Source organism: Nyctibius grandis (genome assembly GCF_013368605.1).
Source record: "Nyctibius grandis isolate bNycGra1 chromosome W unlocalized genomic scaffold, bNycGra1.pri SUPER_W_unloc_2, whole genome shotgun sequence".
Lineage (NCBI taxonomy): Eukaryota > Metazoa > Chordata > Aves > Nyctibiiformes > Nyctibiidae > Nyctibius > Nyctibius grandis.
Window position 1 is genome coordinate 3523615 of NW_027167473.1, and position 25944 is coordinate 3549558.

Sequence of the window (25944 nt, forward strand, 5' to 3'; positions counted from 1 at the left end):
GATGAGGTTGAGAGCCTCTGCGTGAGGATTAGGGGGATGGAAAGCAAAGGAGATGTTGTAGTGGGTGTCTACTACCAATTGCCCAGCCAGGATGATAGCACTGATGAGTTATTCCATAGGCAATTAGGAGGAATCTCTGGATCGGTAGCCCTTGTCCTTATGGGAGATTCACAGAATCACAGAATCACAGAATCACAGAATGTTAGGGATTGGAAGGGACCTCGAAAGATCATCTAGTCCAATCCCCCTGCCGGGGCAGGATTGCCTAGACCATATCACACAGGAACGCGTCCAGGCGGGTTTTGAATGTCTCCAGAGAAGGAGACTCCACAACCTCTCTGGGCAGCCTGTTCCAGTGTTCAGTCACCCTTACAGTAAAGAAGTTTTTCCTCAAATTTAAGTGGAACCTCCTGTGCTCCAGCTTGCACCCATTGCCCCTTGTCCTGTCAAGGGATGTCACTGAGAAGAGCCTGGCTCCATCCTCTTGACACTTGCCCTTTACATATTTATAAACATTAATGAGGTCACCCCTCAGTCTCCTCTTCTCCAAGCTAAAGAGACCCAGCTCCCTCAGCCTCTCCTCATAAGGGAGATGTTCCACTCCCTTAATCATCTTCGTGGCTCTGCGCTGGACTCTCTCTAGCAGTTCCCTGTCCTTCTTGAACTGAGGGGCCCAGAACTGGACACAATACTCCAGATGCGGCCTCACCAGGGCAGAGTAGAGGGGGAGGAGAACCTCTCTCGACCTGCTGACCACAGGTTGCTGAGTTGCTGATTCCAACTTCCCAGGCGTCAACTGGGAATATCATACTGATGTGATGAGCAGGTCTGGGAAATTCTTGAAGTTTGTGGGAGATAACTTCTTGTCGCAAGTACTCAGTGAGCCAACTAGGAAAGATGCCCTACTAGGCTTGTTGTTTGTGAATAGAGAAGGACTCGTGGGAGATGTGATGGTAGGTGGCTGTCTTGGCCACAGTGATCATGAAATGGTTGAGTTTAAAATTTTCAGTGTAATGAAAAAAAAAGGACAGCAGAGTTGCTACCCTGGACTTCAAGAGAGCAGTGTCCCCTGGGGATCTGCTTTTGAGGGCTTAGGAGTCCACGAATGCTGGTCAGTCTTTAAGAAACACTTTTTAGAAGCACAGGAGCAGGCAATCCCCTTGTGTCAAAGGGCAAGCAAGTGGGGCAGAAGACCACCTTGGCTGAACAGGGAACTCCTTGAGGAGCTCAAGAGGAAAAAGAAATTGTATGATCTCCAGAAGCAAGGTCCGGCTTTGCAGGAAGATTACAGCGCTGTGGTTCGTATATGCAGGAAGACGACACGAAAGGCCAAAGCTGAACTAGAGTTGAAACTGGCCAGTGTTGTGTGAGACAGCAAGAAAGGCTTTTTTAAGTACATTACTAGCAAGAGGAGGTCTAAGGAAAACATTGGACCAATACTTGTTGAAGATGGTCACGTGACAAATAGGGATGAAGAAAAAGCGGAGGCATTCAATGCCTTTTTTTTGCCTCGGTCTTTAATAATACTGATAGACAATGGGCTGCCCGGTCCCCTGAGTCGGAGGACCACGACTGCGGGAACAGTGACTTTCCATTTGTGGACACTGAAATTGTAAGGGACCAGCTGTATCAGCGGAATGTTCACAAGTCCATGGGGCCTGATGGGATTCATCCCAGAGTACTGAAGGAGCTAGCGGATGTTACAGCAGGACCCCTCTCGATCATCTACCAAAGGCCTTGGGAGTCTGGGGAGGTCCCTGCTGACTGGAAGCTAGCCAATGTTATTCCACTTTACAAGAAGGGGGTGAGGGAAGGCCCAGGAAACTGCAGACCTGTTAGTCTAACCTCAGTTCCTGGAAAAATTATGGAGAAGATCATACCGGGTACTATTGAAAGGCATTTAAAGAATAATGCAATCATCAGGCACAGTCAACATGGGGTCACAAAGGGAAAGTCCTGTCTAACTAATTTGATATCTTTCTATGATAAGGTCACCTGTCTAGTGGATGAAGGGAAGGTGGTGGATGTAGTCTTTCTGGATTTTAGTAAGGCTTTTGATACCGTCCCTCACAGCATCCTTCTGGACAAGTTGTCCAACTGTGGGATGAGCAGGTTCACGGTGCGCTGGGTGAAGAACTGCCTGAACGGCAGGGCTCAAAGGGTTATAGTGAATGGGGCTGCATCTGGATGGCGACCAGTCACCAGTGGTGTTCCTCAGGGCTCAGTTCTAGGGCCAGTTCCGTTCAATATATGTATCAATGATCTGGATGCAGGAGCTGAATGCACCATTAGCAAGTTTGCTGACAATACCAAATTGGGAGGTGCTGTTGACTCTCTTGAGGGACAAGAGGCCTTGCAGAGGGACCTAGATAGATTGGAGCATTGGGCAATCATCAATGGCGTGAAATTTAACAAGTCCAAATGCCAGATTCTGCACCTGGGACTGAGTAATGCTGGACACGAGTATAGATTGGGAGAGGAGTGGCTGGAGACCAGCCCTGCAGAAAGGGATCTGGGGGTGCTGGTTGACAGCAGGCTCAATACGAGTCAGAAGCGTGCCCTGGCAGACAAGAGGGCGAACCACATCCTGGGGTGCATTAGGAGCAACCTGATCTAGTGAAAGGCGTCCCTGCCCATGGCAGGGGGGTTAGATGTTTAAAGGTCCCTTCCAACCCAAACCATATGATGATTCTATGGTGATGATCCAGAGAGCTATGGCCCCTCCAGCTACTGATGCTAGGACCCTCACTCACTCCCGTAGCTGACACCACAGGTCCCACGTTCCCTACACCCCGCCAGTCTGACTCCAGTAGCTGGGCACCAAATTTCATTCACAGACACACAGGTCTCACCAGCAGCTGGCACCTGTTCCTTGCAGCACACATACACAGGGGACAGAGAGTGAGATTAAGCAGAGCGATAGTTAAGAAACGTTTTTAAAATAAAATATAAGAAAATAGGACAGACTGCAGCGATCAGGCGCAGGGCTCAGCCACACAAGCGTACTGACCGGCCCTATTTTTATCCATGACTGGCCTGTTTTATCCCCCTTTCTGTCTATCCCCCCTCTTTGTTTCTCCCTGCTTCCCCTTCCCCCTGCAAGTCCCTTCATCAGTTTGTATAGTTCTATCAATTCCTGCATCCCTCCCAGTTTGGTGTCTGGGATCCTCCCTGGTTTAACATCTTATCAGTTGCAAAGTTCAGGTTGATCTTCCTGGAAGTGGTGCCTGTAGTTTAAATTCCTTCCTAAAACATTTATTGCATGTTTTGTATGTTGTGCTAAATATTAAAAAGAAATTTCCTATTTACAATCCAGTATAATCCTTGTAAATACTAAGTTTTATATCCTTTCTGTGGACCAAACAATAATCACTTTATGAAGTTGGATTAATATTTTAAGACATAGAGCCTCAGCTATCCTTGTAGCTAGCAAAGCTATTTTTTGATACTGTAAACGACACCTTCTGCCATGGTGACTTCAAGTGTAATCACAGAACCATAGAACAGTTGAGTAGCTGAGGTTGGAAGGGATCTCTGGAGATTGTCTAGTCCAAACCCCCTCCCAATCCCCACTCAAAGCAGGAACAACCAGAGCAAGTTGCTCAGGACATTGTCCAGTCAGGTTTTGAATATCTCCAAGGACGGAGACTCTTCAACCTCTCTGGGAAACCTGGTCCAGTGTTTGACCATCCTTAGAGTAAAAAAGATTTTGCTTAAGTTTAAACGGAATTTCCTGTTTCAATTTGTGCCCGTTGCCTCTTGTCCTGTCACTGGGCACCACTGAGAAGAGTTTGGCTCCACCTCCCATCAGGTATTTAGACACATTGATAAGATCCTCCCTGAGCCTTCTGTTCTCCAGGCTAAACAATCCCAGCTCTCTCAGTATCTCCTCCTATGGGAGATGCTCCGATCCCTTCATCACTGCAGTGGCTCTTCGCTGAACTTGCTACAGTATGTCCATGTCTGTCTTGTACCGAGGAGACCAGAACTAGACACAGTACTTCAGGTGTGGCCTCACCAGTGCTGAGTAGGGAGAAAGGATCACCTCCCTCGACCTCCTGTCAACACTGTTCCTAATGCAGCTCAGGATACCATTGGCCTCCTTTGCTGCAAGGGCACATTACTGGCTCATGTTCAGCTTGTTGTCCACCAGGACCCCCGTGTCCTTCTCTGCAAAGCTGCTTTCCAGACAGTCAGCCCCTAGCCTGTACTGGTGCATCGTGTTATTCCTCCCCAGGGGCAGGACTTGGCATTTCCCTTTGTTGGACTGCATGAGGTTCCTGTCTGCCCATTTCTCCAGACTGTCGAGGTCCCTCTGAATGGCACAACAGCCATCTGGTCTATCAACCGCTCCTCCCAATTCTGTATCATCTGCAAACTTGCTGAGGATGCACTCTGTCACATCATCCAGGTCATTAATGAAGTTGTTAAACAATATTGGCCCGAGGATCAACCCCGGGGGACACCACTAGACGCTGGCCTCCAGCTAGACTTTATGCTTCTGATCACAACTGTCTGGGCCTGGCAGTTCAGTTTTCAGTCCACCTCACTGTCCGCTTACCTAACCTGTACTTTGTCAGCTTGTCTATGAGGATGTTATGGGAGACAGAGCCAAAAGCCTTGCTAAAGTCAAGATAAACAGCATCCACTGCTCTCCCCTCGTTCACCAAGCTAGTTGACTCATTGTAGAAGGCTTATCATATTGGTCAGGCATGATTTCCCATTCCTAAGTCCATGCTGATTCCTACCAAGCACCTTCTTTGGAAATGGCTTCCAGGATTATTTTCTCCATCATCTTCCCAGGAATAGAGGTGAGGCTGATCAGCCTGTAGTTCCCCAGATCCTCCTTCTTGCCCTTCTTGAAGACTGCAGTGTCATTTGCTTTCTTCCAGGCCTCAGGAACCTCCCCTGATCACCATGACCGTTCAAAGATAATTGAGAGTGGCTTCGCAATGACATCAGCCAGCTCCCTCAGCGTTCATGGGTGCATCCCATCAGGTCCCATGGACTTGTGCATCTCCAATTTGTTTAAGTATTTCCCTGACTGGGTCCTCCTCTATTGAGGAGAATTCTTCTTTGCTGCAGACTTTCCCTCTGGTCTCGGAGGCCTGGGATTCCTGAAGGCAATCCTTACCAGTAAAGGCTGAGGTGAAGAAGGCATTCAGTACCTCAGCCTTTCCCATGTCCTTTGTCATCAGGTTCCCTGCCCCATTCAGCAGCAGGCCCACATTTTCTCTGGTCTTCATGTTGCTACTGATGCACCTGTAGAAGCCCTTCTTGTTGCTCTTCACATCCCTCGCCAGTTTCAACTCTGGGTGGGCTTTGGCCTTCCTAACCCCATCTCTGCACACTTGGACAGTGTTTCTGCATTCCTCCTGGGTCACTTGCCCCTTTTTCCACCTCTTGTATGCTTCCTTTTCATGTTTGAGTTTAGTCAGGAGCTCCTTGTTCTTCCGTGCAGACCTGTCACCTTTGCTTGATTTCCTGCTCATTGCAATGGACCATTCTTGAGCTTGGAGGAGGTGATCCTTGAATATCAAACAGGTCTCCTAGACCCCCTCTGCTCTCCAGGACTGTCTCCCATGGGATTCTTCCAAGCAGGTCCCTGCACAGGCCAAAGTCCGCTCTCCTGAAGTTTGGAGTTGTGATCCTGCCATTTGCCTTGTTCCCTCCTCTCAGGATTCTCAACTCCACCATCTCATGGTCAATGCAGCCCAGGCTGCCCCCCAACCTTCACACCGCCAACCAGTTTGTAAGAATGGTAAGAAAAGCCTCCTTGTTTGTAAGAATTGCGTCCAGCAGAGCGTCTCCCCTTCAGCCCTGTTTTGCTGATTACAAGCTCTCTCTTTTCCATAACACCCTGCGCCCTTTGCTTGCCAACCACTCCCTCCCTTGATTATGGGTCGTCATCTCCGTCCCCTGTCATTTCTAGTTTAAAGTTCTCCTCACCAGGTTAGCCAGCCTGTTGTTAAAGATGTTTTTGCCCCACTTGGTCAGGTGGATCCCACCTCTCTCTAGCAATCCTTAAAGAAGGGTCCCCATGGTCATAAAATACAAATACCAATTGTCATCGCCAGCTGGGCAACCAACTGTTGACCCACAGGATCCTTCCATTCCTCCTCAAGCCCTTGCTTCTCACTGGAAAGATCAAGGAGAACACTACCTGGGCCCCCATGCCCTTGACCATTGCCTCCAGATGCATGTAGTCACACTTGATATGCTCCAGGTCTCCTCTGGCAGTATCGTTGGTGCCCACATGAAGATTTGCAAGGGGTAATAGTCCGAGGGTCAGACAAACCTTGGCAGTATCTCCACAGCATCCCAGATCCAACCTGCAGCAAGCAGTAAACCTCCCAACACAGCAGGTCAGGTCGGCAGATGTGGGCCCCCATCCCCTACAGCATGGAGTCTCCCACTATTATCACTTGCCACCTCCTTCTGGTGCTGCTGTGTGGCTCAGGCTTAGCTAGCTCGGATGCTTCATTGGACAGAGTTCCCAGATCCTCATCTGCTGCGAGGGTACTGAACCCGTTCTTTAGTTGGATATGCGGGTGGAGCAGGAGCCTTCTTCCTGTTGCCAGAAGTCACAAGCTTCCAGCCTTCGCCACTTCCTAACCCAATAAGCACAGACCACCTGATCCTCCTTCAATACAGCTGAGGGTTCAGGCTGCAGGGTCTTGAAAAAGATCCGGTTGATCTCTTTCTCACCATCTTTGATACCGCGCAGTCTGCTGACCTCTTCCTGCACCTCCTTGGCAACACAGATCCTGTACCACTGCACACCTTCTGCAGGCAAGGAAACTGTCTCCCTCTGCCACAGCCTCAGTGAGACACCCCAGGCACTCACTGTACTCTGAGAGCTGCATCCTCCCTCGGGAGTTCGGTCTGGATTGAGGCCTCTGACATTATAGAGAGAGTTGCTCCGATGGCTGGAGGTGGTGCCCTGTGACACATTAACACCATTGCTCAGGACATGGATGCTGTTCTCTGCAAAGTTTCTGGCCCCCTTCTGAGCAAAAAGTGCTGCATCTGTTGGCTTCCTCTGTTAGCTATGCTGTAAGAAGCAACTCAGGAAAATATTTGCAAGTGCTGCTTTGTAGAAATACCCCATCATAGGCAGGTTTCTTTTTTTCTGGATATTCGGAAAGGTACCAACAGCAGCTGGCCAAAAAAAATGGGAAAATGTGTTTCATTTAGTAAGGATGTAAACTGAAAATTCTATTTTTATGAGTTTCATCTTTTTTTCTTTTCCTGATTTTCAGTATTGGGGGGGGGGATAAACCCCCAAACCTACTCTGTCACATAACTTCCTAATAAATATTACCATAAAAGAAATTAACAGTGAGGAAAAGCTTTTTGAAAAACAAGCTCTAAGTAAAATTTGGTTAGTTGAAATTTTTGTGAAAACTTTTTAGTGCCCACAAAATGAATGAAAAACTACTGTGTGGGAAGAAGCCAAATTTCTTTGTTTAAAAAGAAGTCAAACACACTATACTTTAGTTGGGAGTAAAGTTGATTATTATCTAATTATTCTAGCAAAAGACCAGAGCCACTGTGTATTACTGGCAATAGATCCTTTACCCTGAGAATGGCATTTTTATCTCTTCACAAGTGACAGGATGGACAGTAACAAACTTGTTTGGGAGTTCCTATTCCAGGCAGAGAAGTTATGTTCAACATATTTTTCACATTGTATTTCTCAATTTCAGCAATTACAAGTACCGTAATGACTGCAAAATCTTGTTATTTGTGAGATTTGTGTAGGAGAGAGATTTCAGATGAGACCCCCAAGCTTTTTGAATGCTTATCCAAAAAATAAATGTTCTCCTCATAACTTTTTTTGCAACATCATTTAATGTGTGTTTAGTAACACTTTACAAACTATCAGAATGAACTTAGGCCATTTATTTAGGCCACTACAAATTTGAAGAAAAGGATGCTGTGAAAAATAAAATATTTCCTCCTTTTTAAGCAAATTGGCTAACTCTGCTAGCGGAAGTTCTTAATTACAGGATTCATCGATTATTCAAGTTGAAAAGGGGCATTTCTCATATTAGGTGACTTCCATTAGCCATTAATTCTTACTCTACCAAACGTGGTGTTTTGCCTCAAACAAAATCCAGTCTTTACTTGGACTGTTTCTTAGATGCAGTGGGAAAAAAAAAATCCCCTAAAGACAATATGAGTTCCCTTTTCTAGGTTTTTCTTCTTCATTACTGTAGCAGCATTCATTCTCCACCACCAAGATTTCACAGCAGTAAGAGCAATCCTACCTTATGTTAGTTAAACACATTCTTATATATTGCTTATTGATACTGTCTTTGAACACTACACATTGCATTTTGTTCTTCAGAACTAAAATAAACAGCATGTTGGCAATGGTTCAGGGTACTTCAAGCTTACTTGAGGAAATTGCAGTATTGCAATAATTGCCATTTCCTGCAGGGTTTTGCTCTTTAAAGCAAAAGCACTTAGGCAAAAAATGAAGGCTGAAAATTCATGATGGAAGTTTTCAGGAGATAGGAAACAATTGTTGCAATTACTGATGTACCTGTAGGAATGCCAAAAAGAATTTTCACTGCTGATCATAAGTTCCTTGAAAGAGTCTTAGGTGAAGTGGTCAGTTCTGCTTGTTAAATCAGAAACTAAATAATTGTTACATAATATAGAATCAAAGAATAATTCAGGTTGGAAGGGACCTCAGGAGGTCTCTAGTCCAACCTCCTGCTCAAAGCATGGTTAATGTTGAATTCAGACCAGTTTGCTCAGGGCTTTACCCAGTCGGGTCTTGAAAACATCTAAGGATGGAAACTACACAAACCTCTTTGGGCAACCAGTTGCACTGCTTAACTGTCCTCCTGGGTTGCTTGTGCCCTACTTTGTTTTGTTATCCCTCTAGCAGATACTGGGGTGGTTCAAGTCTCTCATGAGAACCAGAGCCCGTGAACATAAGGCTTATTCCAGTTGACTGAAGAAGACCTGTATTGGCTTTACGTGGCAAGGTTTTGGTAGAGGTGGGGGGTGCAGGGATGGCTTCTATGAGAAGACACCAGAAGCTGTCCCCACATCGGAAAGAGCCAGTTTCAACCGGCTCCAAGATGGACCCACCGTTGGCCAAAGTCTGAGCCAATCAGAGACATTGGTATGTGATAACATATTTAAGAAAGGGTAAAAACCGCTGCACAACAGCAGCTGGGAGAGAGGAGTGAGAATATGTGAGAGAAACAACTCTGCAGACACCAAGGTCAGTGAAGAAGGAGGGGGAGGAGGTGCTCCAGGTGCCAGAGCAAAGATTCCCTTGCAACCCATGGTGAAGACCATGGTGAAGCACATTGTCACCCTGCAGCCCATGGAGGACCCCATGTGAGAGCAAGTGGGTGTGCCCTGAAGGAAGCTGCAGCCTATGGAGAGCCCATGCTAGAGCAGGCTCCTGGCAGGAACGGTGGCCCCGTGGGGAGACCCACACTGGAGCAGTCCATTCTTGTAGGACTGCACCCCGTGGGAAGGACCCACGTTGGAGAAGGTCGTGAAGGACTGTCTCCCATGGGTGGGACCCCATGCCAGATCAGGGGAAGAGCGTGAGGAGGAAGGAGAGGCAGAGACAAAGCATTATGAACTGACCGCAACCCCCATTCCCCGTCCCCCTGCACCGCACAAGGGGAGGAGGTAGAAGAATTGGGAGTGAAGTTGAGCCTGGGAAGAAGGAAGGGGTGGGAGGAAGGTGGTTTTTTTTTTTAGATTTGTTCTTATTTCTCATTACCCAACGCTGTTTGATTGGCAATAAATTAATTTCCCCAAGTCACGTCTGTTTTGCCTGTGACGGTAACTGCTGAGTGATCTCCCTGTCCTTATCTCGACCCACAAGCTTTTCATTGTGTTTTCTCCCCCTGTCCTGTTGAGAAGGGGGAGTGACAGAGCAGCTTGGTGGGCACCTGGCAGCCAGCCAAGGTCAACCCACCACAAGACTTCATCTACTTCTTCCTGATCAGGCAGTCTGTATCAGATACCCACATCACCCACGTTAGTATGTCATCTAACCCGGACCCTTAAACTCTCACTGGCTTATCATCCATCCCTAGGCAAAGCTCCATGCATTCCAGCTCCTCTTTCATATAGAGTGCCTTCTTGGCTTGTTTTCCCTAAAGATTCTGTATCCATCCATTGCAGCACTCCATTTGTATGAGCCATCCCACAAGATCTCTGTGATCCCTGAGATCGTAGCCCTGTAAATGCTCACAGATGTCTAATTCATCCTCTTTTTCCCCATGTTGCATGCATAAGTGTGCAGACACTTCAGAGAGGCACCCAGTTGTACCAATTTCCCCAAAAGGGCATGAAAGCTTTCCCATAATGCTGATCTCCTGACACTTCCTTAGTTACGTGCATGTGCTTGAAGTGGTCCACTTTCAACCCGGTTTTGTTGATTATGAGGTCCCTCCTGTTTACCCCACATCCTTTGCTTGCCCATCCAGTCTATGACTTCCTCACTTGACTGTTGGTCATCCCTTCCCCATCATTCCTAGTGTAAAGCTCTCCTTACCAGGTTGGCCAGCCTGTTGGCAAAGCTGTTTGTGCCTCACTTGGTCATGTGGATCCTGTCTCTCCCTAGCAGTCCTCCATCCTCAAAGAGGGTCCATGGTCATAGTGGCACAGTCTAGTTGGAGGCCAGTAAATAGCAGTGTAGCCCAGGGGTCAATACTGGGTCCAATACTGTTCAACATCTTCATTAGCGATCTGGATGATGGGGCAGAGCGTACCCTCAGCAAGTTGGCTGATGACACAAAACTGGGAAGAGTAGCTGATATATGACAGGGTTGTGCTGCCATCCGGAGGGACCTCGACAAGATGGAGAAATTGGCAGACAGGAACCTCATACAGTTCAACAAGGGGAAGTGCCAAGTCCTGCCCCTGGGGAGGAACAACCCCATGCACCAGTACATGCCGGGGAGGAGGGGAGCAGCCAGCTGGAAAGCAGCATTGCAGAAAAGGACCTGCAGGTCCTGGTGGGCACCAAGTTGAACATGTATCAGAAACAGCGTGGCCAGCAGGACTAGGGAAGTGATCGTCCCCCCGTACTCGGCACTGGTGGGGCTGCACCTCGAATACTGTGTTCAGTTTTGGGCCCCTCACTACAAGAAAGACATTGAGGTGCTGGAGCGAGTCCAGAGAAGGGCAACGAAGCTGGTGAAGGGTCTAGAGCACAAGTCTTATGAGGAGCGGCTGAGGGAACTGGGGTTGCTTAGCCTGGAGAAAAGGAGGCTGAGGGGAGACCTTATTGCTCTCTACAACTACCTGAAAGGAGGTTGTAGCGAGGCAGGTGTCGGTCTCTTCTCCCAAGTAACAAATGATAGGACAAGAGGAAACGGCCTCAAGTTGTGCCGGGGGAGGTTTAGATTGGATATCAGGAAAAATTTCTTCACCAAAAGGGTTATCAAACATTGGAACAGGCTGCCCAGGGAAGTGGTGGAGTCACCATCCCTGGAGGTATTTAAAAGACATGTAGATGTGGTGCTTAGGGGCATGGTTTAGTGGTGGACTTGGCAGTGCTAGGTTGATGGTTGGACTTGATGATCTTAAAGGTCCTTTCCAACCAAAATGATTCTATGATTCTATGAGCCAGCAACGTGCCCTTGCCGCAAAGAAGGCGAATGGTGTCCTGGGCTGCATTAGGCAAGGTATTGCCAGTAGGTCCAGGTAGGTGATCCTTCCCCTTGATTCAGCACCAGTTGAGTACTGTGTACCTGGAGTCCTGTGTCCAGTTCTGGGCTTCCCAGTACAAGAGAGACATGGACATACTGAAGAGAGTCCAATGAAGATGATTAAGGGAGTGGAGCATCTCTCCTATGAAGAAAGGCTGAGAGTGCTGGGTCTGTTTAGCCTAGAGAAGAGAAGGCTTGGGGCGGGGGGGATCTTATCAACGTATATAAATACCTGAAGGGAAGGTGCATAGAAGATGGAGACAGGCTCTTCTCAGTGGTGCCTAGTGACAGGACAAGAGGCAATGGGCACAAACTGAAACACAGGAGGTTCCGTCTGAACATCAAGAAACACTTTCTCACTGTGACAGTGACTGAGCACTGGAGCAGGTTGCCCAGAGAGGCTGTGGAGTCTCCCTCCTTGGAGATATTCAAAAGCCATCTGGACATGTTCCTGGGCAACTGGCTCTAGGTGGCCCTGCTTGAGCAGGGGGTTGGACAAGATGACCTCCAGAGGTCCCTTCCAACCTCAACCATTCTGTGATTCTGTAAAAAATGAAAACCTTGCTGCCAACTCCAGCCACACACCCAATTGTTGACCTGCAGGATCCATCCCCTCATCCTCAAGCTCTTTCCCCTCACCAGTAAGATCAAGAACATCACCGAGGCCCCCATGTCCTTGACCATTGCCCCCAGAGTCATATAGCCACACTTGACACTTTCTAGGTAGGGCTCCCTTGGCAGTATCATTGGTGCCCACATGGAAGAGCAGCAGAGATCAATAGCCTGAGGGCCAGAGAAGCCTTAGCAGGTTTTCAACCGTGTCCCACATCCAAGCCCCCAGCAAGCAAACCTCCCTAAACAATTGGTCAGTTCAGCACATGGGAGTCTCCACCCCCCTCCGCAGTGAGTTATTCACTACTGCATGACTTCATGTTTATAAATATGTAAAGGGCAAGTGTCATGAGGATGGAGCCCGGCTCTTCTCAGTGACATCCATTGACAGGACAAGGGGCAATGGGTGCAAGCTGGAACACAGGAGGTTCCACATAAATATGAGGAAAAACTTCTTTACGGTGAGGGTAACTGAACACTGGAACAGGCTGCCCAGAGAGGTTGTGGAGTCTCCTTCTCTGGAGACATTCCAAACCCGCCTGGACGCATTCCTGTGTGACATGATCTAGGTAATCCTGCTCCGGCAGGGGGATTGGACTAGATGATCTTTCGAGGTCCCTTCCAATCCCTAACATTCTGTGATTCTGTGATTCTGTGATGACTCAGGTTCCACCAACATATTCTACTGAACTTGCTCCAGTTTATCAACATCCTTCTTGTATTGGGAGGGATCTGAACCTAGACTCGATAAGTCTCCTAGCCAATAAATGCAGCAGGTCTCAATGTGGAATATTTAAGTACTGAAGATGCAAAAGTTTTCAAGAGAGGCACCTTGCCATCTTTTTCATTTTATTTTTATTCTTTAATGTTTAGGTGCCTTGACCCAAGCCATTCGCAATTTTGCAAAAAGCCTTGAAGGTTGGCTTTCCAGTGCCATGAACAATATTCCACAGAGAATGATACAAACCAAGGTAAACAAAGTTTACTGCAATTTTCTTAACTTTATGCAATTGTACACTAGATGCCATTTAAGATCTAAAAGTAGCAGCATTTTAACTTTTATGCTAAATGTCTTATTTAGGTTGAACTTCAAAAATGAAACATGGGATTGGAAATAACTTTGTTTTGTCAAAAAAATTAATAGGAAAAACTGTATTTGTTCCATTATATGTGAATTGCAGTATCTGAGGGCTCATAAATTAATACAGCAATTTTTAATTTTAAAATAGACAAAACAGAAGACCTGTTGGCAAGTACAATGTGTTAAGATAAATGGATTTCTTCATAGGTTGCTGCTGTAAGTGCCTTTGCCCAGACTTTGAGAAGATACACATCTCTTAATCACCTGGCTCAGGCAGCTCGGGCTGTGCTTCAGAACACTTCTCAGATCAACCAGATGCTCAGTGATCTCAACCGTGTTGATTTTGCCAATGTACAGGTAAACTGTGACTTTAAAAACCAGACTTTTAAAAAATTGTTATTTCCTCCAAAATTTTTTATTTTTATTGTTAGTTTTTATTATTCCATCAGGAAAGCAAAGTGGGAAAATTTTGCTGATTTTTATATATGCAGTGATTCAGTTGAAACTTTCCAGCTTACACTTTGGCCATAAGGAAAATAAAACCTCGGAGCCATTATCTATTTCCATTTTCTCTGAAGGCTTCTCATCTTTCAGACCATGCAGTCTGCCAATTTTTATTTAATGCAGATGAAAGTGTAGAGTACATGTGTTCTTGTAATGAATAGCATGAACAATGCCTGGAGATGAAATCTTGGATAGTAGCACAGCTTCTGATCTTCCATAAAAAAATATTGATCATACAGCACTATTTCTAGTACAGATTATTTAATTACATTTATTTTTATTTCAAAGACAATATCATTAGTATACTTTAATTGTTTGTGTTTACATTTCCAGCCTTTCCTAAGTAACTGGTTAGGTCTAGTTTCCAGATATCTGTAAAACATCAATTTATTATTTTTCATTAGGTTTAGAAAAAAGGTTTCCTTTTTACCTCTTTCTTCTCCTTAGAAGAAACTTTTTTTTCTCCTGTTGCTCAACTAACTGACATGGCCAAGATTACTGGTAGTCATACATATGTCTTCTTTCATGAACAAACATTTTAACACATTTTTATCTTAACAGAATTTCAGAAGTTCACTAGCAACAGTTAAATTCTTTTTGCTTGTTGCAAAGACCTTTGAATAAATAAAATTTGACACAGATATAGTTATATTGCATAATGGTGCGTAAATGACCTAAGATTTAGTATGTGACCAAATATATAGTATATTAAATATTGTTCTGTTGTAAGACATAGGGTCTATGAATGTTGAGATGTTAACTTGGCATGTGATAGCTAGAGTTTAAGAATATGGCCTATATTAAACTGATATTGGTTTTCTCTAAGTTCCATTTAACAGAAGTGTCCTATTGGTCTTATTAAACTTAAAAATGTAATATAATGACATTCCATGATAATACTGTGAATTGCTCATTATTGTACATGGACTGTGTTTGTCCAATTGTGTGCTATTTATATTACTCATTAAGCAACATGCAATATATTGCAGACTATGGATAAACACAACAATCCTTTTTTGCCTATAAAACAAAGCTTTTTTAAGTGAGGTGATTAAAAAATGTAACAGAAATTGTATTTGGTCTTAACTCCTTCAAAGCAATAGGAACCATAGTACTTTGGTTTCTTGGTTCCTCTTTATTTCTTACTCTCTCAGCTTCCATTTGACTGCCCTTTCCATTCCTTGTTCCTGTAGTCCCAAGCCTGACAATTCCTGAAATTTTTTCTAGAAAGATTATTAATGAGGGAAGTTGAATATTCTTTCATGAAAATTAATATGGAACATTGCAATGTATTTGTGTTTTTTCCATTGTATTTTTTTGTGTGTGCTTTATTTGATGCCCATTTTTATAATTTGTGTTCCTTACTCTCATTTCCTTCCAACAAAATTGAAAGAGGCATGAAAATAAAAATACTCATTATTTTGCCTAATAAGTGTATGTCATCCTTTTCATTTAATTGTTCAGTCTTTCAGAATAATTTACATTTTGTGTTTTGCTTTCATGTTTGCCATGTGTTGTATCAGGAACAGGCTTCCTGGGTGTGTCAGTGTGATGACAATATGGTTCAAAGACTAGAAACAGATTTCAAGATGACTCTTCAGCAGCAGAGCACTCTGGAGCAGTGGGCTGCCTGGCTTGATAATGTAATGATGCAAGCATTGAAACCATATGAAGGAAGACCCAGCTTTCCTAAAGCAGCACGGCAATTTCTTTTAAAATGGTCTTTCTACAGGTAGTTCTTAATAGTCTTCTAAATTATTTTAGCTATTTTATTATTTGCTGAACTGTATGCTGTAATAATGTTGACAAAATTAATATCAGACAACATTTCCCAAGAAATTAAGAGCTCCCCCCACAGCCCTCGAAAGATTAGTGTTAACATTAAACACAGGGCTATGTGCAAGTTAGCAGTGGATGAAATGATCCTTGTATGTTATTTTAAAGGCCTTGTGCAATGTAATGAGGTTAGAATTTTATCCTGATTTGGAAACATGCTATGAAACATTTTGGATTGAATAGCTATACAATTTTAAAGTCAATGCTCTTAATACTATTTATTAAAATACCACAGCTTCTATTTTTATTATGTAGGGAAAACAAAATATTTTTTAATGTCTCAAAAGAACATAAAGACAAATATTCCATATCATCTGCTACTGTATCAGTTATCATAGTAAAGCTAGGGTTTTTTTCCAAAATGGTACATTGTAGCATCTACTTTCTGAGGGTATCATATGGATGTTTTCATCTACAATCTGCATTTTTCTATTATAAGGTATACATAAGCTTATTTAAATTTTACAAATTTAAAAATCATACTAATTAAAACCTTTGAACTAAGAATGTGAGCACAACAGACACAATATTTTGAAGGACTACTTTGTTTAAAATTAAATAATCTTAATACAATTTTATTATTTAAAATTTTAACAAAGAACTTCCTTCCACTATGGTCAGTTTTTACATGTGCTCACATATTGGTAATTGTGCATATACCAAAACAAAACCCTTCCTGTCTTTTTGAAAATTTAACTTCTAGCTGTGTAGTGTGGTCTCTAACCATGCTTTCAGAAAAAGGGGAGAGGCAAATAATTCTTTCCCAGATATTTCTTTCTGAAGACACCATAAATCAGATGTTTGTGGATAGTATTACTTTAAAAAAATATTAATCTTGAAGTGCATATTCCATATGAATAAATTATTAAAGAATTGTGATATTTATTTAATAATTTTTTTTTCCCCATATTTAAATAGCTCAATGGTGATTCGAGATTTAACCTTACGCAGTGCTGCTAGCTTTGGCTCTTTTCATCTGATCCGCTTGCTTTATGATGAGTACATGTTTTACTTAGTAGAACATCGTGTTGCTCAGGCAACAGGAGAGATGCCTATCGCAGTTATGGGAGAGGTAAGATAATATGCAAGACAATGGATTGGTGGATTTAGTGATCAATTTGGATATGCATCTACAATTTTTTTAACATTTACATGGAGCTATGGGATATTTTGTAATATAACTCTTGCAGATTGAGTTGCAAATACATTGGCATGTTCAAATTTGGGTTATATACCTTAATCCATGTTTCCTTGACTGATTGTTTTTCAGACTACTAAAACCAGAATGACTTCTAACACTGATTCTCTGCAAACGAGCTTGCTCAAAAAAAAAAAAAAAAAAAAAAAAAAGCAGATCAACCTACTAGGTAGAAATTCACTTTTTTGAGTTCTGGAAAACTAAATAGTTTATATGAAAATAATAAAGGAAGAGAATAATAGGAAAATTGCTTTCAGGGATCTGTTTACACATATTTACACATATTTAAAATTCCAATACAATATTTACAGAAATGAGCAGTCCCATTGACTTCAGAAGGGTGGCTCACATGCAGAAGTTAGTTTTGCTTCAATGGTACTGTTCACGTGTATTGGTTGTACGTGGCAAGGCTTTGGGAGGGGGGCAGGGCTGCAGGGCAGGGGCTGCAGGAGTGGCCTCTGTGAGAAGAGGTAAGGGACTGCCCTGTGCCGGACAGAGCCAGTTCTAGCCAATGGACCCACCACAGGCCAAAGCTAAGCCAATCAGCAAAGTTTTGGGTATCTCTGTGAAAACATATTTAAGAAAGGACAGAAAACACCAGACAGGCACAGGAGGAGGGAATAAAAGAGAGTGAGGAACAGCAGAGGGAACATCAGGGTCAGAGCAGTAGGAGATACTCCATGGTGGAGCAGATATTCCCTGCAGCCTGTGGAGAACCTCCAGAACAGAGGAATATTTCCAAAGGAACTGCAGCCTGTGGAGAACCCACACTGGACCAGAGGAAAAGTGTGAGAAGGAAGGAGTGGCAGAGAAAAACCGCTATGTACTGACCACAAGCTCCCCTGCACCACCCATTGCCTCACTGAAGGGATTGAGTGTAACTTTTGACAATAACACGGGGAAGAGAGGTGCTTGGTGTGAAGTTGAGCCTGGGAAAGGGGCAACAAAGATGTTTTCCTTAAGTGATAAATGTTTTGTTCTTTTTTGCTTTTGCTTCCCACTACTCAAATCAGTATTTAAATATTTATTTTAATTGGCAATAAATTAAATTCCCCGAGTCAAGTCTGTTTTTCCCGTGACAGTAATTGGTAAGTGACCTCCTTGTCTTTATCTTCATCCATGAGCTTTCTCACTCCAGTTCTTATTTTCTCCCTCATCTCTCTGGACTGGGGGTGGGGAAGTAAGCAAATGGCTGGATGAGTGCTTGGCTGTTAACGAGGGCCAACCAACAACATGCATGAAATGAAAGTATCACAGAAGTACTTGCAGGATTGGGACATGGCATATTTTCATGCCTATATTTCAATGCATTTTGTTTAAAATAAACAGAGCAAAAGTCTCAATTCAGAAACAGTGTCTTATATGTGTCCATGGCATTTGCAAACTGAAGTTTACCTCAGACCTCTTTTTTTCAGTAGCTCACCTAACCGTTAATTTTGTGTGAGTTGCTTAAGAATACACATCATCTTAGGAGTTATCATCAAGGAATTGTACTTTTAAAGTGCTAGAAAATGGATAGATGTGGACATATGATAGATGGTTCACCAGACTGAAGCTTAATGTTTTTATACTTGACAATCATTATATCATGTTTTATATTACTCATAAGTTGTAAGTCACCTTGCATGACTTGATATATCGTTCTTCCCTCAGGATATATTAAATGGTATCATTAAATATTATAAAAATATGTACTTTTTCATAGAGATGGGGAGTCTTGGCTTAATTTGTAGTTTGATTGATATGACATGTTTTAGAAAAAATAAATGACTGTTTCTGATTTGATTAAACTCTGCCATTACATTTATAGCAAAGTATTGCAAAAGTGTAGTATTGCTACGTTCTTGTTTTCTTGACAGACATATGTTAAATGCAATGTTTTTGGTGTACTGTGGGACTTCCTATAATGTTTTGGTAAACTTAAGATGGATATGATCTTAGAGAGAAAATATGTAATCTGAAGCTTTTAGAGGTGAGAGGGGAACATGAAGATGATGTAAATATACATTAAATACATGACTTCTTGTGTTTCTCTGCATTTACTGACTGGTTGAAATAAAATGGGAAAGACTAAGGCTAGTTTGACAAACACTTGAAGCCAGTATAAACTAGCTTTGCAGCTGAGAAAAACACACTGTCTCCTCCTCTCCCATCCCCTTAGCTTTGGACATTGATGCTGGCACAAGTACTCAGGCAGTCCTATGGTTAACTGGATCAGAGAATTCATCCTGTGCAAAATAACCCCATTAAAATTGTGGGTTCTTTTCTTGGGTCAGTTCTGTCATGTGGTTCTTTTCATGGCCATGTGAACACTTAAGGTGAAAGGATGGGTATGGGGAGGTGAGGAGGGAATATGTGTGAGGGAACTTGGAAGGATAGGGCTGCTGCTGCTTATACTGGTTTAGTGTTCACTGAAATTTTATCTTTCTGTATTTCTGAAAAGGACTGAATCAGGTATGGTTGGAAATATATTTATCTAAATATTGTATTCCTTTCATTCAGGTGTACGCCTGTACACCAATGCACGCAGCATGGGGAATAAGCAGGAGGAGTTAGAAATCCGTGTTCGGTCGGGGGGCTATGATCTAGTGGCAATTACAGAGACTTGGTGGGACGCCTCGCATGACTGGAATGTGGTCATGGATGGCTATGTCCTGTTCAGGAAAGACAGGCCGCTAAGGAGAGGTGGTGGAGTTGCTCTTTATGTGAGTGAGCAGCTAGAATGTATTGAGTTCTGTCCAGAGGCGGATCAGGAGCGAGTTGAGAGTTTGTGGGTGCGAATTAAGGGGCAGGCTGGCAGGGGTGATACTGTTGTGGGTATCTATTACAGGCCACCGGATCAGGATGAGGAGGGTGATGAGGCCTTCTACAGGCAGCTGAGAGCAGTCTCGCAATTACAGGGCCTGGTTGTCATGGGGGATTTCAACTACCCTGATATTTGCTGGGAGGCCTACTCAGCCAGCCATCCCCAGTCCAGGAGGTTCCTCCAGTGCATTGATGATAACTTTCTGATGCAAATGGTGGATGAGCCAACTAGGAGAGGAGCGCTGCTGGATCTTATCCTCACTAACAAGGAGGGTCTGGTTGAAGAGGTGAAGGTTGAGGGCAGCCTTGGTTGTAGTGACCATGAGATGGTAGAGTTCAGGATCTCATGTGGCAGGAACAGAATAGCTAGCAGAATCACAACCCTGAACTTCAGGAGGGCCAACTTTGGCCTTTTCAAGCAATTGCTAGGGGAAATCCCATGGGACAGGGTACTAGAAGGTAAGGGGGCCCAAGATAGTTGGTTAGCATTCAAGGACTGCTTCTTCCGAGCTCAAGATCAGAGCATCCCAACAGGTAGGAAGTCAAGGAAGGGTACCAGGAGACCTGCATGGTTAAACAGGGAACTGCTGGGCAAACTCAAGTGGAAGAAAAGGGTGTACAGATCGTGGAAGGAGGGGCTGGCCACTTGGGAGGAATATAAGTCTGTTGTCAGAGGATGTAGGGAGGCAACTAGGAAAGCTAAGGCCTCCTTGGAATTAAACCTTGCAAGAGAGGTCAAGGACAACAGAAAGGGCTTCTTCAAATACATTGCAGGTAAAGCCAACACTAGAGGCAATGTAGGCCCACTGATGAATGAGGTGGGGGCCCTGGAGACAGAGGATAAAAAGAAGGCGGAGTTACTGAATGCCGCCTTTGCCTCTGTCTATACTGTTGGAGGCTGTCCTGAGGAGCCCCAGACCCCTGAGGCCTCAGAAGAAGTCAGGATAGAGGAGGAATCTGTCTTGGTTGATGAGGGCTGGGTCAGGGACCAATTAAGCAACCTGGACATCCATAAATCCATGGGCCCTGATGGGATGCACCCGCGGGTGCTGAGGGAGCTGGCAGAAGTCATTGCTAGGCCACTCTCCATCATCGTTGCTAAGTCGTGGGCAACGGGAGAGGTGCCTGAGGACTGGAGGAAAGCGAATGTCACTCCAGTCTTCAAAAAGGGCAGGAAGGAGGACCCGGGTAACTATAGACCAGTCAGCCTCACCTCCATCCCCGGAAAGGTGATGGAGCAACTTGTTCTTGGTGCTGTCTCTAGGCACATCAAGGATAGGGGGATCATTAGGGGCACTCAGCATGGCTTCACCAAGGGGAAGTCTTGCTCAACCAACTTGATAGCCTTTTATGAGGATGTTACCCGGTGGATAGATGATGGTAAAGCTGTGGATGTGGTCTATCTCGATTTCAGTAAAGCGTTTGACACGGTCTCCCACAGCATCCTCGCAGCTAAACTGGGGAAGTGTGGTCTGGATGATCGGGTAGTGAGGTGGATTGTGAACTGGCTGAAGGAAAGAAGCCAGAGAGCGGTGGTCAGCGGGACAGAGTCCAGTTGGAGGTCTGTGTCTAGCGGAGTTCCGCAAGGGTCGGTTCTGGGACCAGTACTATTCAATATATTCATTAATGACTTGGATGAGGGATTAGAGTGCGCTGTCAGCAAGTTCGCTGATGACACAAAACTGGGAGGAGTGGCTGAGATGCCGGAAGGCTGCGCAGCCATTCAGAGAGACCTGGACAGGCTGGAGAGTTGGGCGGGGAGAAATTTAATGAAATATAACAAGGGCAAGTGTAGAGTCCTGCATCTGGGCAAGAACAACCTCATGTATGAGTACAAGTTGGGGACAGACCTGTTGGAGACCAGCGTAGGGGAAAGGGACCTGGGGGTCCTAGTGGACAACAGGATGACCATGAGCCAGCAGTGTGCCCTTGTGGCCAAGAAGGCCAATGGCATCCTGGGGTGTATTAGAAGGGGTGTGGTTAGCAGGTCGAGAGAGGTTCTCCTCCCCCTCTACTCTGCCCTGGTGAGGCCGCATCTGGAGTATTGTGTCCAGTTCTGGGCCCCTCAGTTCAAGAAGGACAGGGAACTGCTAGAGAGAGTCCAGCGCAGAGCCACGAAGATGATTAAGGGAGTGGAACATCTCCCTTATGAGGAGAGGCTGAGGGAGCTGGGTCTCTTTAGCTTGGAGAAGAGGAGACTGAGGGGGGGACCTCATTAATGTTTATAAATATGTAAAGGGCAAGTGTCAAGAGGATGGAGCCAGGCTCTTCTCAGTGACATCCCTTGACAGGACAAGGGGCGATGGGTGCAAGCTGGAACACAGGAGGTTCCACATAAATATGAGGAAAAACTTCTTTACGGTGAGGGTGACTGAACACTGGAACAGGCTGCCCAGAGAGGTTGTGGAGTCTCCTTCTCTGGAGACATTCAAAACCCGCCTGGACGCGTTCCTGTGTGATATGGTCTAGGCAATCCTGCCCCGGCAGGGGGATTGGACTAGATGATCTTTCGAGGTCCCTTCCAATCCCTAACATTCTGTGATTCTGTGATTCTGTGATTCATTTGAGATTCACTCATCAAATTATGCTCTGCTGCTTCTCATTTAAGAGAAGGGTAGATGACTCAGACAAGGAAAGGGAGGAAGGAAGGTTGCATTTTTTACTTGTGAGCAACTTTTCACTTTGTTTTTTGTATAAGTAAACTAGTTAGCAGAATATGCTGTAATAACCATAAACCCTATTTTCAGCGGTGCCATTTATTTACCTTACATATAGTTTTGCTACACTATAACTGCCTTTAGTGACACACCTTCTCAGGAGAACTTTTAAAAGAGCTTTTGGTTAAAATATTGCAGTTTAAAAATGGACACCAGTCATGTTTTCTGGCATTCTACATCAGAAATATCTCACTCAAAGCAACAAAGGCCTTGACATGTCACCCTAAAAAAAGCAAAAACATATGCTTAAGTTTACACTCCATTGTTTTAATTGCTGAGGATTTTTTATTTTAATGTTAATTTCCTTAATATGAACACAAATATGATGGAATGGAAAATGAACTGGTATACTATGGATGTGACTGCAGTCACATGCACTTTCATACTAGCCACAAGCCATTGGAACATAGTACTGGCTTCATCATAGATAATCTAAGGTCATGTTTGTGTAAGACTGTGTCCACACTTTTTATTGTTTATTTTGCAGTTTGGTGATTTAAATGCTATATCCCCTGGAAATATAGATAAAGGTAAGCAGTCAAATCTCTCAAATATATAATTTTATATAGAACTGATGTGACTCTTGGAGCAAAACAAGTCCTTATTTTTTGAAAATATAGTAAAGCAGAATCTAAAGCTGTATCATAATTTAAATTATGTGCATATTACTATTATATGGGTACAATATGCTATATATGATATATAGTATATAATAATGACTAGAATACTCGAGGTTCTTAATAGGAAAATATTTTTTTAAATATTTATTATTTACACAAGGAATTTTCAAAATTTCACCCAGAATGTAGCTGTATATCCTGGTGAGAGAGTTGAAGGGGATGGACAGTTGGAAAAAGGAAGATATGATGAGCATGTACATATATCTACATTTCTAGTGAATGATGGGTTTGATAAGTGAAGATGGTGAAATTAGGTCCAAGCACTTGCCAAATACCTTGCTAATTGTTACTGAAGGATATAGTAAGAAATGAGTTTACGTCCTCTTTGTAGATTGAAGGCTTAATTTGTTCTCCATTCTTAGACTGGTTGTATGATTTGGAGCAAGTCAACCTCTCTTTAGTTCAGTTTCCTTATCAGTAAAATGAGATAACATTAGAGAGAGTTCATTACCCTATTTATCTGTAGTATTTATTGACTTTTCCAAATAAAATGTTGACCTTTCAGTTTCTACTGTATCAGGTTGATACACTTCCCTGTGTTTTCATATTTCATGTTATTTGCAAAATAAAGGCCCTTGTATTTAGATTTTTTCCCTTTGTGCTATTTTTTCTTGGTTGTTTTTTGTGCAGATGAGGGCAGCGAAGTTGAAAGCGAAATAGAAGAAGAGCTGGATGAAAATGGAGAGCCACAAGCCAAGAGGGAGAAAACAGAACTAAACCAGGCATTTCAGGTGGGCTGCATGCAGCAGCCAGTGCTTGAGAGTGGAGTAGAGCAGAGCCTCCTGAACCCACTTCATAATGAGCACATTGTTACAAATACTCAGACTATCAGACAATGCAATGCTACTGGAAATACATATACTGCAGTCTAATATTGAAGCACCCCCCCAACTACATTAGCCCTGTTGATGCTGGACTTAACGTGAGGGGGAGAATAGGTCTGAAAGTTGACTTATCAAATTTTAGCTGTGCTGAACATTACCTTTTACTGGAGTTGTGAAATGAAATGGGTGTATGCATTTTGCCATATATTTTTTAAAAAATTGTAAGCAAAATCATTTTACGTTGGTTACTCGATATTATGAGTTTTCCCAGTTTCAAATGTCAAGGAAGATTTTTGCCAAGCTTCTAATGTTAATACTTTTGTCCTCTTAAAATTAAAATAATTTATCTTTTTCATAGTTTAAAAATATTTTAATGTTAATTATTTGTCATAGTGATTTCATATACATAGGTTTTTAATTAGATGCACTTCTGTGAAATATTAAAAGAAATACTTTCTTTGACTTATACTGGAGGCATACTCATTTGACAGCAGATGTATCAAAGTTGTTATAAAAGGTGCTTTTCGTTGAACAGAACTAGAAGACACTATTTTGATGAAATTGTGAGCATTCAGGGGGTATTTTTATCATAATGTTGGAGGGTTGGAAAGATCTACCGTTTTCTTTTTGTACCGTTTTCACTGCATTTACAAATGCAGAATGAGTGATAGAATTGTAACAATGTGGTAATGTGTACACTGTAGGCATACCTAATTATCTGATCACCATGTAAACAATACAAGCTTCCTTTAAAATCAACAGCTACAGATTTTATTTGCATGCCAGTTCCTCTGGTTTTGTAGACTACTGATTCCATATTTGAGACCACTGCACAGATGCTTTTGGTTGTTGAGTGGTACTGTAGTTGATAGAAACTGAGCCAGAAAATAAGTGACTTGATTTTTTTTAAGTGTACATGCTACTTATGCTGAACTGGACATACAGAAAAACATTCCTTTTGGATGACTTTCTCCTATTCCAGGTCTTTTCCTACTACTAGTTCAATCTGCTGCTTTCATAAATGATAATTTATAGAATGTAAGGAATGTAGCAACCTGCATAATTTTCTTTTCAAAATATATTTCCTGATTATTAAAGTGAATTTAAATTTTTACAAAATTTTGATAAGGTAGTGTAACTGGCACACCTCATTTGTACTTATTCCCAATTGCATTGAATTTGAATAGGTGGCTAGATGGACCATTGCCATTTAAGGATGCACATCAGGGATCATTGTACCTCGGCTATTACATGGTGCCTTAAACAGAACTGAAGCTAAGATTCAGTATTTTTTGTTATTCTTAATAACTCTTAAAATTTATTCAACAAGGTGCGCCTGTCACTTTCAAATTTCCTAAGTATTAAGGGCATGTTACATAGTCTTCAAAGAAATAAAAGGGGAGTTTTATTATTAAGTGATTTTAATATCCCTCTTAAAACTGATAATAAAAATATTTTTTCTTGTTTCTAGCTGAATTTCACTTTATTGCAAATAAAATTTACTTGGGAACTTGAAAAGCAAAACTAGCTTTAATACCAACTTCAAATGCTGTTAACAAAGTAAATGGACCCTAGTCATAAGCATGGTTATATATTTTTAAACCCTTGTCAGATTTTAATTTTAAAAAGTCAGACTAAATAAAAGAGCAGGTACATAATGCAGCACATATTTTCAATTTGTATATATGATAGGGTGTCAGCCTGATGCTATGTTTTAATGATTAATCTCATAGCGATAGCTTATGCAGTCCATATTAATTCACATTAAACATTTCTGGGTTTTTTTCTGATTATTTTAAGCATTTTCATTATTTTTAAAGCAGACACATGGATTTGCTAAGCTAAAATAGTGAAAATAAATAAATAAAAGCAAAAAAGTGAAGGAGAGAATAAAAAAATCAATTTTATAGAAAGGACTCTATAAAAATTTAGTGAGTCTCTTGTTTTACCTAGTGTGACCATGGACTGATTTTTTTTGAAGTCATATA

General features: G+C 42.9%; 1 protein-coding gene across 1 annotated transcript in view; it reads left to right on the forward strand.

Moving 5' to 3' along the window:
- Positions 1 to 24138, forward strand: part of LOC137677168 (transcription factor RFX3-like) — a 202016-nt gene extending 177878 nt beyond the window's left edge. The window contains exons 12-17 of the mRNA XM_068424419.1: positions 13185 to 13282; positions 13600 to 13749; positions 15420 to 15628; positions 16651 to 16804; positions 22940 to 22982; positions 23763 to 24138. Coding sequence (XP_068280520.1) covers positions 13185 to 13282; positions 13600 to 13749; positions 15420 to 15628; positions 16651 to 16804; positions 22940 to 22982; positions 23763 to 24004 — 896 coding nt within the window. The 3' untranslated portion in view covers positions 24005 to 24138. The remainder of the gene's footprint in view (positions 1 to 13184; positions 13283 to 13599; positions 13750 to 15419; positions 15629 to 16650; positions 16805 to 22939; positions 22983 to 23762) is intronic.
- The last annotated feature ends 1806 nt before the right edge of the window (positions 24139 to 25944 follow it).